The following is a 17,267-nucleotide window of genomic DNA, read 5'->3' as shown; positions in this document are numbered from 1 at the left end:
TTTGGCAAGTGAAAATAAAGTGCAAGGTTAGGATTCAGGTCTGACATTACCCAGGTCTTTCAGCATACCGGGATTCAAAACTCTTCTCAAATGTGTATTTCAGCAAGTGAATGACGTGACTACCCTTGAGACTGTCTGTAAATCAGAAAAATGTGACAGCCATTTGTTTGGGGCAATTACTGTGTCATTTTTAGAGTGCAGATACTTAAGAAATATGTAATTTGAGTTCTACCCGTGGGGGCATGTCGGGAGCCGAGCTAGCAGCTAAGCTCATCCTGACCTCTGGCTGTGCCGATGTCGCCAAGATGTCGGGAGCCAAACCTGCACCTAGGTTCATTATCACCTCTGGCTGTGCTAGTACCGCCAGGATATGCTAAAGGCAAGGACAATTGTTCACAGCCACTATCCGGAATTGCGTTGCTATGTCCCCACCTTGCTATGTCCGCTGGAGTAGATTCCTATGTTAATCAACCTTGTCCTGTGTCTACTGTAATCAAATGTTGCAAACTTCAAAGCCTCTTTATGTTCTGGAATTTTAACAATCCTATGCTACTCCCTGGTTCCAAAACTGCATATAAGCTGGGAGTGAGAATAAACTGTTGATGCAGTCTTGAGTCTCAATCTCGAGATGCAGACCTCCCGTACCCCATCTTTGCTTCTTGTCTTTTTTCTCTTGCCTTATTTTTCCTTTTCCTTATCCCCGCCGCCCCTCAGTCAGGATTCCTGTTTCCCTGCCGGCTGGCCTGGCAGGGGGGCACACTCAGCTGGTCCCACCTGTTCCTGTCCCAGGGTCCTGTGTGGCTGTTACATTGCATCCTGGAAGGAAGTCCTGGCAGGTCCAGCCTCCCAGCTTTGGGACCACGTGTGGCCAAGATGGCACCTCATGGTGAACCCAGAGGCAGTCCTGTGGGAAGTGACTTAAAATTAGGCCACCTCTTAGTATTGGACCCCAGCCCTCCACCCTTGACAGACAGTTCAGGCCTCCCTTCACAGCCCCTACTTAGGTGCACATACCACTCTCCTTCAGCAGCTCTCTGAACCGTATAAGAGTGGGTTGTGGTAGAGCCGAACGTGGCACACGCAGCCATGGCCAAGCTGACTCTGGGAAGGTGCTGCCGGTGCGGATACCGGGTTCTGGGGTCCTCTGGATGTGGTGTTCTAGTTCCCTTGGGGTAGGGACCCGAGGACCGGGGTTCGACCCTGGGAGGAGCGGGTGGCTGCCACCGTGGCCACAGCTGGAAACCACACCAGGTACCATGGGGGAGGAGAGCGTGTGGGCCCTGGCAGGCCCCGAGCATTTCAGGACTCAGCCAACAGGTCCCGGCTTCGCCCCCACACCTGGAGGTCAGAGGACCCACTGGTCTGCAGAACCAGTATGTTGCCCCTCTTGGGATGCTGTCCTGGTGGGTCTCAAGTGTCAGAGTGTGGCCGGCTCAGATAGTCACATGTGGATTGTGTGGCACGGTTGAAGCAGATAGCAACACCTGCTTGGATGACAAACTGATTCCTTATATGGTGTTTGGGTGAAATCGAGTAGCTGATTTCCTGACAATTTTTAGTGTGTAATCATTTATTTCGTGGTGTGGAGGTCAGATTTCCCGTCCCCAGGTGCTGGGTGCTCCCCAATCCCTAGAACGGGGTGGGCTCTTGGCCTCTAGATTACTGAACCTGTCATTCAAGTGCGTGGAACTGGGAGCTTCCTGTGACCCTGCCCTTGACTTGACCTACTTAGGGTCAGAGCAGCTCAGGCAGGATACCATGCCATGTCTCCATCTTCATGGCCTGTGTCCTGTGTCTTTTCTGGTCACCATGGCGTCCCAGTCAGCTCTCCATTGAAGCTAGATTGGTTTGTTCGTATGGCTTTTGTTCTATCTTTGCTCTCTGGCCTGTTTCCTGACAGTGTTAAGGGTATTAGTGGGCCACAAGGCTTTGTAACCACTGGCTGCCTGCAGACTGCGAATGCTCTAATAAAGACTCCAAGTTTAGATCCTTCAAAATGTGCCTTCCCCTGTATTTTACCATATAACAATGTTAAGATTGTTTTTTGTAGGCCAGGCTGACCGCCTCCTCCAAAGTGCTAGAATTGCAGATGTATGCTACCACACAGCCATCAACTCCCAACCCCTCCATAAGAGAAAAGTCCCCCATTTACAACCACAGGCACTAGGTCCAGGTGCTCATTGAGCACTTGAAATGCAGAATCTGTGCATAAACCCACTACCCTCACTCCCTACTGGGACTTGAATTCAAGGTTTTGTGGCTTACTTAAATATTTCTCTCCAGGATGGAGCTCCATTACTTGAGTACAATTGTACTTCTTTTTGCTGGTTAATGGGAGCTGAAAGTCTCTTGGATTTGTTTACTAAAAAACAATTTGGGGGGCTGGGAATCTGGCCTAGTGGTAGAGTGCTCACCTCGTATACATGAAGCCCTGGGTTCGATTCCCCAGCACCACATATATAGATAAAAGCCAGAAGTGGCGCTGTGGCTCAGTGCTAGAGTGCTAGCCTTCAGCAAAGAGAAGCCAGGGACAGTGCTCAGGCCCTGAGTCCAAACCCCAGGACTGGCAACAAAAACAAGTAAACAAATAAAAAAACAATTTGGGAAGTGGCACTGTAGCTCAAGTAGAGCACTAACTAGCCTTGAGCTGAAGAGCTCAGAGACAGCAGCCAGGCCCAGAGTTCAAAGCCCATGACCAACAAGAAAAGAGGAATAAAACAATACAGTCAACAAGAGCTATGTAACTGTATTAAACTCAATGTCACACTTTCCCCTCTTCCTATCCTCTAGGGCTGGGAACATGGCCTAGTGATAGAGTGCATGAAGCCCTGGGTTTCATTCCTCAGCACCACATACTCTGGAAAAAATCCTTAGCGGATGCTCAAATGGTAAAGTGATAGCCTTGAGCAAAAACAAGCCAGGGACAGTGCTCAGGCCCTGAGTCTAGTCCCTAGGATTGGCATGTGTGTGTGTATAATTTTTTTGTAGATGGTTTTTGCTTCCAACTTCAATCCACAGATCTCAGCCTCCTGAGTAGTTAGGATTATAAGCATGAGTTACTAGCACCTTGCTCATTAATGCCTGCAATCCTAGTAGCTCAGGAGGCTGAGATCTGAGGCTCTCAGTTCAAAGCCAGCTCAGGAAGGGCTAGGAATATGGCCTAGATATGTCCGAGCTTAGCAAAAATAGAAAAGCTTCTCCCTCCAAAGAGCTCTCCAGTGGACTGAGGTTTGGAAGTTTGGGAAATGCTTTCTCCAGTTCTCTCCCTTGAGTATACCCATGATTCAGCAGTGTGAAGAATAATTTCCTTGACGCCATTGGTGTCATTTGTTTGGAGAACATAGTAACGAGGTAGGCAGCACAACACAATGGAAAATAGATAAGATTTTGGAATCTGACCAAATTGGATTCACATTCTCACACTGCAAATCCCTCAATTTTTAAAGATGGTTTCCTCAGATATTGAGATAACAATATCATCTTCAAAAAATAAAAAACCTAACCAACAGAGGGACTAAAAAAGTTATAGTTTCAAAGACACTTCAGCCTATGACAATGGTTTAAGGAATGTTTTCCCAGTGTCCGGTTTGAATTCCCAACCTGATGAGCCTTTCCATGGTAAAAATAAAGCATAATTGAATGACATAAATTTTATAATGAGTCAGAATATTCTGCCAACTCTTAACGTTCCATGCGTTTTCTGAGAAAGTGATATGGAGAAGCAACCCTCATGCCCAGGATGTCAGAAGTCCATAAAGAGTCAGTACTCCCAGATGGCAGGAGCAGGTGGGCGTGTCTCAATAGGCAGCCACAGCATAGCAACAGGGAATCTGGATTGGTGGTGCTCAAATCTACAGGTTGTGATACTGCAGGAGATCCCACAGGCAGGACTGGAATTTAGGGGCCAGGGCCAAATGCCCAGGAAGGAGGATCAGAAAAGGACAGGCAAAGTTGCATTCAAGTTACTGGGTATGTTAACAAAAGAATGTCAAAACATTATCCAAGGCAGAGATAAACGATCAGTAAAGGAGAGTGCAAGTATCACCCACCAGCTTGGGGACTTGAAAGCAGCAGTCTCCATATAGAACAGATGTGCCATAGGATAGTGGGATGTTGATAAAGAGGAGAGTGCTAGAACAAGCCAGACTTGAGGGCACAATTATTTTCAGTATGATACAAAATAACACATGTGTGGGCAGCAGTGTTGGCAGAAGCAGCAGCAAAGCATTTGGCATGGATATCTCACACCACTTTGCTGGTACAGCCTACCAAGAAGCCAGAAGGCAGAACTTATGCTGACTATGAATCTGTGAATGAATATATGGAAGGTGTTTGTAAAGAACATCTGATGAGAATGAATCCCAACAGCCCCTCCAGCATGTATGATATCAGACAGTTGTTTGATTTTATCGATGATCTGGCAAATCTCAGCTGCCTTGTTTACCGAGCTGATACCCAGACATACCAGCCTTATAACAAATACTGGATCAAAGAAAAGATCTACATGCTCCTTCATTGGCAGGCCCAACAGGCTGGGAAATAATTGAGTTGGAAGCATTAGGGCACAGGTGGAGGGCTTGGAACACAGGTGTGCACAATGTGCTATAGTGGGAGTTTGTATTGCAGTGATGCTGTTTCCATTTTGTTACATTCTAGCCAAGACCGAATATATTAGACAAAATGAGGGGATCTTTTCAATTGAAAGCCCTCATTGTATCTTTGTCTTTTCTTTTCTTTTTGTACTTAAACATTTTTATGATGATTTAGATATGGAAGTTGCTCATTGTCAGTTAATGTTGGTTCCTGTCCTTCAAAGAGTTCCTATCTACTTTATAACATTCAAATACTAATCCTTCAAGATGGGGTGGGGTGGAAACAATTTAGTTACGTACTCAGATAAAGTCTTAGTGCAAAGAAAATAAATGTCCTTTAGTTATATTTTCAAAAAAAACAACACATGTGTTACCTAGACAGGAGTAGCATGGTCTTGTTGGTGATAGTTGTGTTTGATAAATTAAGATATAGAATCCCAGGGCAGCCCTAAGAAATGTATTGCACTGACTCATCCTGTATTAAATGTACTTGCATATGTCCTCTTTTTTCTTCCCCCAGCAAAATATAAACTGTTGGAGAACTTAATGGTGAACTGCTCACCACTGTGTCTTCAGAAGGTAGGTCAAGCAGATACTAAGTGCTCAAGAGATGAATGTTGAGGGCTGGGGACATGGCCTAGTGGCAAGAGTGCTTGCCTCCTATACATGAAGCCCTGGTTCAATTCCCCAAAACCACATATATAGAAAAAGACCAGAAGGGGCACTGTGGCTCAAGTGGCAGAGTGCTAGCCTTGAGCAAAAAGAAGCCAGGGACAGTGCTCAGGCCCTGAGTCCAAGGACCAGGACTGGCCAAAACAAAACAAAAGAACAAACAAACCAAGAGATGTTTGTTGAACAAATGAATAAAGACTTGTTTGGAAATTAGTGTTTCTAGGTTGTCTGCCATGTTTAGAATGAGGTCTGTTTCCTTTTGTTTTTCAGATGGAGAACAGGGTCCTAGCCTCCCAGCATGCATGTCCCATAAAGGACAACACCTACATCAACTCAAGAGACACACAAACATCCAACCCAACCTTACATGAAACTCTACCTTTTTACCAGAATAGCCAGCACATTCAAATGAACTGATTTCAATGATACTGAATTTAGCTTCCTCACCTCACCAAGATTCTAGCAGACAGGTTAAAAAAGATAGAAGTGACTCATAGATAAGGTAGGAGAAAGCATGGGAGAGACAGAGAAGAAAAGAACCCATCTCCCAGATCACTACCTCTGGTTCGAGAAGTCTTCCTACCGGAGGATTGTAAACATGCACTACAGTGCTTCCCACACAGATAAATACAAAGCATCCTCATGGTTCTGTCAGCCTAAGACATCTAAAGAGATTCCAAAGAGAAACAAAAAAATACCAAAGAAATTTACTGACCAAGATTTCCTCTTACTGTAAGGTCAAGTGTGAAAGGTCTTACTGTTAGGTCAAGTAGGACCATTTTATACCTACAAGGGAAATATCACCTTTGGTATATCCCCTTTAGCACCTGTGGGCAGCTGCAGGATCCAGAAGTTTCTGTTTCGCAGCAAGTTCTCCAGGTTGTTCAGGCGCTGCTGCAGCAGCCCGTACTCCTGCAGCAGGGTCCCCAGCACGGCCCACTTGCCCTCCAGCTGGCTGCCAAGCTCAGACACTGTCTTTTCACAGCTGGCTAGCTTCTTCTCTGCTGTCCCTGCCCTGCCTTCTAGATGCACGAGTCGCCAGCTGTGGACCTCCACCTTCCTCTCTATGGCCTGCACGACAGCCACCACCGTCCACAGGGAGATGGCTGCCTTTTGCAGATGAGCCTCATTTGCTGCTGGGTGGGTGGGGAGAGGGAGAGGCTGCAGTAAGGCACTTGGTGTCCCATCCCAAAGTCTGTGTGCAATGGCAAGATGGTACAAGACATAGAGTGTTACAAGGAACCTTCACTTCAAGCCATGGAGCTGTCCGGCTGAGAGAATGTAACCAGACTCATTCTGGGGTTCATTGGCGTCAAATGCTAATGAATTTTATTGGTGGTTCAGGAGTGGATTCAGAAAGATAGCGAATGAGTAAAACTGGCTTTTTAAGCACCATTCTGGCATGTTTCCTCTGCTCTAAGGCTCACTGGCTTAGGTTGCTGTTGCTTTCTCTCTCTGGAAAATGCAAAGGTGCACAAGGCTTCTTTACAAGTTTCACTGTATCAGAACCCGCTGACAAATCCCTTATAGATGCTCTGACCCCATCCCCCACCCAGTGTAACACAACCATACCATTCAGTAATAACAGAACAAGCTGAGGATGCTAAGTCTACAGAGAACATCTCAAACACTCACAAATATTGTCAGTATTGGAGGGTTCTAAAACCAAATGCAAAACAAACTTGCTTGATCTTAGACTGCCACTCAAAAGGGCAGATTAGAATTAACAATGGAAATTTTCAGGCTGGTTAACTTTAGTCTATAATAAATGATTTGTGAGATCTCTGAGCCCACTGAGTAGGAATCATGAGCAAAGCGCACCCTCCCACGCTAAAAATATTTATAAGAAGCTATCTTTGAAATTAAATGGTGGCAGACATGTCCGAGGAATATTGCATGGATTTGACCCATTTATGAATCTGGTGATAGATGAATGTGTGGAGATAGCTACTAGTGGGCAACAGAACAATATTGGAATGGTGGTTATACGAGGAAATAGCATCATCATGTTAGAAGCCTTGGAACGAGTTTAATGACAGCTAATCAGAAAAATCTGCATCCCCTCTCCAAAAGACTACTTACCTGTATACAATTTGGTCATGTACATTTTTTTTAATTTTTTTATTATTAATTGAACATAAAATTTTTTTTACAAGGTGTTGTGCAAAGAGGGTGCAGTTACATAGTAGGGCAGTGTGTACATTTCTTGTGATATCTTACAACCTGTTTTTCCATCCCTTGTCTAGGTCAGGTAGACCCATATGCAATATACAATGTATCAAGCACATATACAGTGTTCACAGACTTGGTCTCTACTGTCTCTCCATCCCCCTTTGTTAACAGTCATATATCAGGGAGATCATGCCCCTTTGTTTTCTGTGTTCTAGGCTTGTCTCACTCAACATTATTTGTTCGAGTTCGGTCATGTACATTTTTATAGTTATCTTTTTTTAAATAAACACTTGCAATAATCAAAAAAAATTAAATGATTTGTGAACTAGATCTTCCCAAGAAAATAACAGTATGCTTTACCATTGAGCATACTTTGAAACAACCAGCTGGTGTAACAGGAATTCCTATGGCACATAGGCAAGAAAGAAGACAACCCTGGCCATAGCCTCCCGGTTCCGGAGTGTAAAGCGAGGCGAGACCGGCAGCCCTTACAGACGGGCAGCCCACCTGGGCGGGGGTCACCCCAGAAGGGCGGAGATGGGGGGCTGCGCACCGGGGAGCCCGCGTCCCCACACTGGAGACCCCGGATGGGGCGGGGAATTGGGGGGAGACTCGGGGCGCGGTGGCGACAGGGCTCGGCTGGGTTTGGCAGACTTGGCTCGTGCACGAGCCGGGCGCTGGACCCCAACCTCATCGCGCCCCCTCGTCTAGGGTCTCAAGGACCCTGGGTCCCCGCAGCCCTCACGAGCGCCGCTCTTACCGTTGCTGCGGTCGCCTCGGCCATGGCCCAGCAGCCCTTCCCGGCCCGGTCCCGGGAGTCTTCGCCGCCACCTAGTGGACTCCGCAGGCGGCGCGGCGCGGCCCTGCCTTCCTCGCACCGACGAGGCCCCCATGGTAGCCGGGGAGCGCGGGCTCGCCGTGGTGCTGGATCCGGAGCAGTCCATGCTGTCCAGGCTGCGGTGGCTCCCCAGCTGGGGCTCGGCAGGCAGCGAGTGCTGGGCCACCGCTCCATGCGCGCCCACCAGGCCAGAGAGCCCCGGGCACCGCCGGCCTTCAGCTCCCAACCTCTCAAGGCGCGCAAGGGGCGCACGTGCGCGATGGCGCTCAGCTCGCAGTCCATAGTAGGCATCTGCATGGGGAGTTAGATCACGTGGGTCTGTTTACTCACGCACCCAGGGAGAAGGAATGAAGGTCGGGGAGGAGGGCCCAGCAAACCCGGTGTCGTCCTGAGGAGAGCCTCTCCTTATTATGAAGGTCCAGGGTCAGGCAGCCTTTTTACGGGTGACTGTCGTCCTCCTCAGGAGACCCAGCGACCACATCCCTCCCAGGTGCGGCCCGGGTCAGAGCGGTACCCCATCGAGGCGGACCCAGGGAAGAGGCCACACCTCCCGCCGGCAGGGGGCGATATCGCCAGCGAGGCTGCCACCCAGCATGCCCGCCACCGCGCAAGCGCAGAGCCAGTGCAACCTCTCTTCACCAGGGGATCCTGCGGAGCAAACCGTGGTACTTGTGGACTATGGCGGAGCTGACACTGGTAAGGGGCTGCCGGTGCGGATACCGGTTCCGGGGTCCTCAGGACACCATGTTCTAGGTCCCGCGGGGTAGGGGCAGGAAGAACAGGGTTCAACCCTGGGAGGAGCACGTGGCTGCCACCATGACCACAGAAACCACGCCGGGAACCGCGGGGGAGGACAGCGTGCAGGCCGTGGAGGGACCCGAGCAGGTCTCGGCTCAGCCTCGGGGTCCCCGCTTCGCCCCGGGACCCGATGGTCAAAGGTCCCACTGGGCTGTGAACCAGTGTGGTGCCGTCTTGAGATGCTGTCTTGGCGTGCGTCAGGGGGCTGTAGGTGGCAGGCCCGGACAGTCGCGCGTGGAGCCTGGAGTCCTAAAGGAAGGGAAGTCTAATCCGCAGGTGCTGGGTGCTCCCCAATCCCGAGACACGGGTGGGCTCTTGACCTCTAGGTTGCTGAACCTGTCAGTTAGGTGCCCAGGACTTGGAGCTTCTTGTGACCCTGTTTCTTGACTTCACCAACCTAGGGTCAGATCAGCTCAGGCAGGAGGATGCCATGCCATCTCTCCATCTTCATGGCCTGTGTCCTGTGTCTTTTCTGGTCACCATGGCATCCCAGTCAGCTCTCCATTGAAGCTAGATTGGTTTGTTCCTATGGCCTTTGTTCTATCTTTGCTCTCTGGCCTGTTTCCTGACAGTGTTAAGGGTATTAGTGGGCCACAAGGCTTTGTAACCACTGGCTGCCTGCAGACTGGGAATGCTCTAATAAAGACTCCAAGTTTCCATCCTTCAAAATGTGCCTTCCCCAATATTTTACCATAGAACAATGGTAAGATTGTTTTTTCAAAAATGCTAATCCTGGGGCCTGGACCCAGGGCCTGGGCACTGTCACTGAGGTTTATATTGCCCAAGGGTACTGCTTCACAAAGTAAGCCAAAGCTCCACTTCTGGCTTTGTGGTGGTTAACTGGTGTAATAGTTCATGGAATTTTCTTTCCCTCAACGTTGAACTAGAATTCTCAAGATGGACTGGGAATATGGCCTAGTGGCAAGAGTGCTTGACTCCTATACATAGAACACTGGGTTTGATTCCTCAGCACCACATATATAGAAAAGGCCAGAAGTGGCGCTGTGGCTCAAGTGGCCAAGTGCTAGCCATGAGCAAAAAGAAGTCAGAGTCAGTACTAAGTCCCTGAGTTAAAACCCCAGGACTGGCAAAAAGAAGAAAACGAAGGAGGCTGACTTGTGAAGATTGTTGTTTGAAGCCAGCCCAGGTGGAAAAGTTAGTGCAACACTTTATCTCCAATTAGCACTAGAAAACTGGAGGTTGTGTGGTGGCTCAAAGTGGTATAGTGTTAGCTTTGAATGCAAAATCTCAGGGACAGTCCCAAGGCCAGAGTTCAACCTTCATAGTGAACAAAAATAAATAAGATAATTAATTAAATAAAATAGGGCTGGGAATGTGGCTTAGTGGTAGTGTGCTTGCCTGGCATGCATGAAGCCCTGGGTTCAATTCCTCAGTATTAGACACACAGGAAAAGCCAGAGATCGTGCTGTGGTAGAGCAATATCTTTGACCACAGAGAGGACCAAGGATAGACCCCAGGCCCTCAGTTCAAAGCCCAGGATTGGCAAACAAATTGGCAAAACACTAAAGAAAAGTCAGTTGATGAGGGGGAGATGGGAGGTGATTGGTGCGATCTTAACTGTGTCTACATTGTTTCTGATATTGCAGTTACCGCTGACTTTTGAGGACGTGGCCATTTATTTCTCAAAGCAGGAATGGCAGCTTCTGCAGACATGGCAGAAGAAGCTCTACAAGCATGTCATGAGAACCAATTACGAGACTCTGGTCTCACTAGGTAAGAAGCCTGACACTTCAGGAAGGTGTGGATCCTGGGAGATGGCTGGCACTTGATAGTGCAATTTCTCAAAATACTAACTCACAAGGACTTTTCACATCATAGTCTGCTCTTAGGTGGTTACTTGGGAAATAGAGTCTCTCACCTTTTTTACTTAACTGGCTTCAAAATGGAGTCAGGATCTCAGGCTCATGAGTAGCCCTGAATAGCAATGTCCAACAAGAAAAAAAAATTTATGTGTGCCAGTCCTTGGACTTGAACCCAGAAACATTTCAAACAACTTTTTGTTTCTAAATGTAGTGCTAAAGGAGGTTAAGTTCCACGGTCTGACTTCTCTGTGCAGATGGTAATCTTTCTAAACCGGAGCTAATACTCTGGATTGAACATGAGAGAGAGCCCTTTGGGAGCTGGGAGGCATCCCACAAGCTAGAAAATGTGAAGGATTCCTCGGCTGAGGCACATTTTGGTCCATTGACAGAGCCGAAGCAGTTGGGTGGTGAGTACTAAGAAACCAGGGTCCTGATGTTAAGATAAAATGTTCAGCTTTCTTAGTTTTCCTTTTATAATCTGTGCTTCCTGTTTGGCTGTCCTGAGGCAAGATGTCTTGTATATTGTAGAGAAAGGCAGTAAAGCATAGTGCTTGGGTGTGTGGGATCTGAAGCTAGAGTTTGATCTTGCTTTTTCTAGTAAGCCTGGGCTGGTGATAGAACTTGTCGATATTTCAAATCCCGAGGTTTAAAATGAGGTTAATGGAAGTAATTAATGTAGTGTTAAGTGATCTTGGCACAGTACTAGCTTGCTAATGGCAGTCATTTTGGTGTGGGAGATGAAAAAGATCAAAAGATAGTTCATTTTTTATCTTTGTGATGAAATGGCTCCCCTCTCCGTGGATTCTGGGAAAGCAATAAAGCCAGTTCTTGCTGCCTGGTCTTTGGGAAATAAAAATACACACATGACATATAGCTGTGATAGTTACTAGTGTTGTGTTAGCAACTTATGCTCACCATACCTTGGGACAGTAAGTGTGTGTGTACCTAAGATGGGATAGTCTATGTGCTACCTTGAGTCAGGCCATAAACTGGGAGATAAATGGTGTACTTTTGATTTCAAGAAGCCAGCAAGCTCAAAGTATTCTCTAAACCCGGAGAGACTAAATGTTATTTTCCATTAGATCCTTTGCAGGGCCACGGCTCCTCTCCACCCTTCTTAGGAGGAAGGGAAGACATTTCCTTCAGGCCTGAGCAAGGCCTCAACCTTGTGATCCCAGGTCAGGTCATGAGACCTGACACCCTGGCTCAGGGCGCAGCAGCCCATGGCTCTAGCATGTCCGTGGCAGAAGGGGGAATTCCAAGTCACAGAGCCCTGGGCCTCCCCTCCTGGCAGGGTGTCCCGCGTCCTCACCCAGCCTGTGCAGAGAGATTTGGCAAGGAAACCCATTTAGGGAAGCACCCAGAGGGCCACTGCAAGGACGCAGCAAATAGGGCTGGGAGGACACCCGCCAGGCAAGCCGACCTGGCCAGGGCCCCCTGGAGAGGGGAGCCATGGAATGTCTCCTTCAGCATGTGCACCACGCACTTGGGGCGCGCCAGGCAGCAGCCCAAAGATCCGCTGCCCTTCCACTGTACCCAGTGCGAAGCGCGCTTCAGCCTGCAGACCCAGCTGAGGACCCACCAGCACAAGCACAGAGACCCCAGGCCCTTCCCCTGCAGCGAGTGCAGCCTTGCCTTCCGCCATCGATGGCACCTCAAGGAGCACCTGCGCCTGCACAGCGGAGAGAGGCCTTTCCAGTGCCCGCAGTGCCTCAAGACCTTCTGCCAGAAGGGCACCCTGGGGAGGCACCAGCTCACGCACAGTGCCCAGAAGCCCTTCCCCTGCAGACAGTGTGGCAAGAGCTTCATCAAGCAAGGCAGACTGACTGAGCACCTGCGCGTGCACAGCGGGGAGAGGCCTTTCCTGTGCCCGCAGTGCCCCAAGAGCTTCTGCGGCAAGGCCTCCCTGGGGAAGCACCAGCTCACGCACAGCGCCCAGCAGCTCTTCCAGTGCCCACAGTGCTCCAAGAGCTTCCACCTCAAGGCCTCCTTTCAGGCGCACCAGTTCACCCACAGTGCCCAGAACCCCTTCCAGTGCCCCCAGTGCCCTAAGAGCTTCAGCCACAAGGGCTCCCTGCAGTACCACCAGTTCACCCACAGTGCCCAGAAGCCCTTCCCCTGCAGACAATGCAGCAAGAGCTTCATCCGGCAGTCCCATCTCATCAGGCACCTGGGTTGGCACAGCGAGGAGAGACACATGTAGTGTTCCTTCTGTAGCAAGAGCTTCCAGGTCAGGGCTGACATGAAGACATACCAGCTGCTGCATAAATGGGAGATGCCGTTCTCCTGCAAGTGCGACAAGGGATTCGCCAAGCGCTTCCAGCTGGTGGAACACATCAGGACTCACATCGGCGAGAAGCCTTTCCAGTGTCCTATGTGCAACAAGGCTTTCCGCTTGAAGACACAGCTGGTCAGCCACCAGCAAGTACACATTGGGGAGAGCCCTAAGTCCAAACTCACTGCCCATGTCAGAGTGCACACAAAACGCTGTCCTGCTCCAAGGGACCCTAACCCTGATCCTGAAATTAAGAAAGGCTAAGCCTGCTATTTACAATGATAGAAGCTGACTGGAGCTGAGGCAGGTGGACAGTCAACACAGCCAGTGAGTGAATGAAAGAGATGCCACTGTTTCCTCAAAAATGGCCCAAACCCACAGGAAGGCAGATGGGGAGAACGCAAGGGGCTGCTTTAAGCAAGCATGTGACACAGATTGGGAACTGGGGCAAAGCTAACAGATTTTTCACCTTTGAAATCACTGGTTACATTTGCAATTTATTAATAAAAACGAGATTTGTTCTGCCTGTCTGCCTTAGGTGATGATTCTTCACCTAAATGCAAAGCTAGCTCTAAAATGCAGATTGAGTTCAGATTCCAGGGCTTCCAAAGCATAAGGCTGGGAAGATACTGCCCTGTCAAAGACCTAAGAGCTTATTGTTTTCAGTGCCTTTCATCCACTTCCTTCTCACTTTGTTTGTTTCTTTGTTTTGTGCCAGTCCTGGGGCTTGAACTTGGGCCTAAGGGTTATCCCTTAGATTTTATCTGAAGCCTGAAGCTCTACCAGTTGAGCCAGAGCTCCACTTGTGTCTTTCTTGGTGGTTGGAGCCTCATGGACTTTCCTGTCCAGGTTGGCCTTAAACTGCAGTCCTGAGCTCAGTCTCCTGAGTAGCTAGCATTACAGGTGAGAGCAACCAGTCCCCTGCTCCCAACAATAAGCTTTAACAAAGTGGTTTGGCCTCAAGAAACAGAGAATCTCTCCAGTCCCATTCTCAAATCTGAAAGTAAATGGCTAGACCCAAATACCGATCTATTTCTTTCAAGAGTGTTATCCTGTCCTGTGGGCTAAGTCTAGTCAATTTTATTGTTGGCCTGACACTTTTGGATTTGGTTTTGGTTTTGGTTGGTTAGCTTTGAAACTGAGAACAGTCACATGAATTCCCTGAACCTTTGTTCATATGGATGCTGAAGTTTATCTGAAGGTCCTGTAGTGATGATACACAGTTCCCCCTAAAATAGTGGTTATTTTACCAAAATTTCGCCAGTCTTAGACGAAGCAAAAAGAAACAAAATATCCGAAGTTCAGATATATATGGAGCCAAAATATAAATGAAAAGTTGGGTCAGGAGATAAGGAATTTGGGAATTCCAGAACAAAGAGAGATGCTACAACAGAAGAGTGACTGAGGCTCTCCAGAGCAAATATTGCAGCAGCTGACAAAAGGCTGGAGTATGACAAAATAAAAAAGTTTAATCAGGAAATAGGCTAGACAACAACATATGGGCAATTTCAGAGCAAATCTTACAGCAATACAAGTAAGTCTAGGAAATGGTGAGGACCTTCCACCTTTGCTTTAGTAAGGGACTGTCATTGTGTGTTCTGTACAGACAGAATCATACTACAGTCAAAGAATTTCTGACTTGCCAAGGGTTGATCTGGAATTCTGAGTAATAACACAAATGAGATATTGTGTAAACAATGTCTTTCAGATGTTTTTTTCTGGAACATCAGCTCCATTTTATTTTGCAGGAAAATAATTACATGGGGAAAGATTATGCAAAGATTCTAGTTTTATAATCTACTGGTGCAATGGCTGGGAATATGTCCTAGTGTTAGAGTTTTGCCTCTACTAGTGGATTCTCCTTTGTTTATTTATTATGGGGTGGGAAGGAGGGTCTCAAAAAAATGTAATCCACATTAGCCCCCTCCTGGCTCACACTTTCCAGTGCTGGGATTACAGGCATGCATCTCCACACGCAGGTTTTACTGTATCCATTTGCCAGATTTTAAGTGGTAGAGTTGACAGTCTAGCATTGCGTTGTGCCTCCAGCCTAGCTTTTTGCTGAGATTGATCAGCCTGCAATATTAGCTTACTGTCTGATATCCAGAAGCTCCTGTCTTCCATGAGATGTTTTGGGACTCTTAATTTACACACATGCCTTTAGAGAATGCAGTGAGAAGAAGTGTGTTCCTGAAGTAGACCTATGGACATTTATTTATAAATCATGCAATCCATTGGATATGGGATGCCAAAGGCTGGCATTGAGCTCAGGAAATCGATCCAAGGGAAGATTCCTTCCAGTGTTTGCTAATGGAACACTTCAAGATGCTTGCAATAAATACCTTCATGGAACTGTCAGAATCTGTATCCCTACTCCTACGAAATTCCGCCAGGTACTGGTGGCTCACACCTGTAATCATAGCTACTAAGGAGGCTGAGATGTGAGGATCATGGCTCAAAGTCAGCATGGGCAGGAATGACTGTGAGACTAATTTCCAGTTACCCACCGGAAGATTCAAAGTGGCACTGTGACTCAAAGGGATAGAGCACTAGCTTAGAGCAAACAAGCTCAGGGAGAGCACGCAGGCCCTGAGTTCAAGCTCTAGGACAAAAATAAAAAATGCTACCCAATTCTTTTTGTTGTTGCTGCTGCTATTCCTGGGTCTTGAAGGTTCTTGGCACATATTTGAGAATAATCCTGACATCCAAGGTGGTAGCTGTTAGCATTTGCCCCACCTTAAATCCCTGGCCTCTCCCACTCGCCCTCCCTGCCCAGACCTACCTGACTCCTCTCTTGCCCTACATTTACAAGCAACCATCTGGGTAAGGTGCAAATGCCACGTTGCTCCCTCTCCTGTGGGAGATATGGCCCCAATAATAAACCTGTCTGACTAGCTCTGTGTGGTCCCCAGCACTGGCTGGTATGAACATTCAAAACAAATGTGATAAATTTGAGACGTGTCATGCATGGAGTTGAGACAAGGGAATGAGAGGAAAGGGAAAATATCCTTAGAGATGATGGGAATGATGACCAAGACTGACACTGACCAGTTGGTAGTTATTGCCCTCTGCTGGAGTTAGTGACCAACAAACCGAACCAATGTCCTCTGGACACTAAACATTTTCCAATGGCCAGAACCACCTCACTACCTGCTGAAGGATGAAGGAAAGTGGTCAACACTACCCAGTTTCCTGGGGAAACCCAGGGGCAGATGGGGCTGGGCTAGGACAGTGCACTGAAAGAGAGGCCGAGCCCAACAGCAAAAACTGAGACCGAAGACACCCTACAAGACGACCTGGCTCCCCGACTTCAGACTCTGAGCTTCTGCGATCCCAGGACCCTCGGTTGTCCTGGGAAAGGGCAAGTTCTTCCCCCAGCAGAGGGTGTCCACCATCAGCATGCCTGGGTCCTGGAGTGTGGAGGGCAGCACGGAGATCACAGCCCCTGTTCTCCTGGGTTGGAAGGAGTTGGGGGCTGGAGGCACCACCCACAAACTACCAGGACTCCACTGTGCAGTCTCTCATCACCCACGTGGGTCCTAGACCAAGAGTCGTTGGAGCCCAGGTGCCCAGAGGGCACTCCACAAATGCTCGTTCACCCCGTGGGTTAGGCTGAGAGCCCCCCACCTGGACCTGAGTTCTGCCTTCAGTCCAGGGCAGGCCTGCTGGACCTTCCTTGGAGCCCCCTTGGCTTGTGAGGGGTCAGATACACCAGGGAGAAGGCAGGAAAGGTAATTTAAGAGGGGTCCTCATTTTAGGTCCAGATCTTTACAAAATTTCAATGGTCGCAGTTCTGATTTTAGCTCCAACCCTTTTGAAGACGCTACTCCCTGGGTAGGAGTAACTCAGCTTCCTGAAAGTAGAAACTGAAGCCATGTTGCTCAAAACAACGTGGAAGTTAATTCATTGCCTTTTCCAGGAATGCAAAAAAGTAAACTCACCAAGTTGTTGAAGGAGAGGCTGCAGCAATGTAAGGCACTCGGTGTCCCATCCCGAAGTCTATGTGCAGTGGAAAGGTGTTACAAGGAACCCTTACTTCAAGCCAGTCTTAAGGAGTATGGAGCTGTCCAGCTGAGAGCAAGTGACCAGCCTCATTC

At 48.3% G+C, this 17,267-nt stretch overlaps 1 protein-coding gene and 1 pseudogene across 1 annotated transcript; both read left to right on the top strand.

Moving 5' to 3' along the window:
• The first annotated feature begins 1,256 nt into the window (after window positions 1-1,256).
• LOC125345697 (enhancer of rudimentary homolog) lies at window positions 1,257-4,543 on the top strand. The gene is made up of 2 exons (XM_048337740.1): window positions 1,257-1,344; window positions 4,203-4,543. Exons 1-2 carry the CDS (start codon window positions 1,257-1,259, stop codon window positions 4,541-4,543), a joined length of 429 nt encoding a protein of 142 aa, XP_048193697.1.
• Window positions 4,544-7,070: 2,527 nt separating this feature from the next.
• On the top strand, window positions 7,071-7,368 carry LOC125347305 (annotated as a pseudogene).
• Window positions 7,369-17,267: the final 9,899 nt, after the last annotated feature.

Source organism: Perognathus longimembris, chromosome 2 (assembly GCF_023159225.1).
Source record: "Perognathus longimembris pacificus isolate PPM17 chromosome 2, ASM2315922v1, whole genome shotgun sequence".
Classification (NCBI taxonomy): Eukaryota; Metazoa; Chordata; class Mammalia; order Rodentia; family Heteromyidae; genus Perognathus; species Perognathus longimembris.
This window is presented reverse-complemented; position numbering and strand designations above follow the sequence as displayed.

Coding starts and splice junctions, on each gene's coding strand:
- LOC125345697 (XM_048337740.1), top strand. CDS start 1,257: ATGGGGGAGGAGAGCGTGTGGGCCCTGGCAGGCCCCGAGCATTTCAGG. Junction 1,345..4,202: donor CTTCGCCCCCACACCTGGAG/GTCAGAGGACCC, acceptor TGTGGGCAGCAG/TGTTGGCAGAAGCAGCAGCA.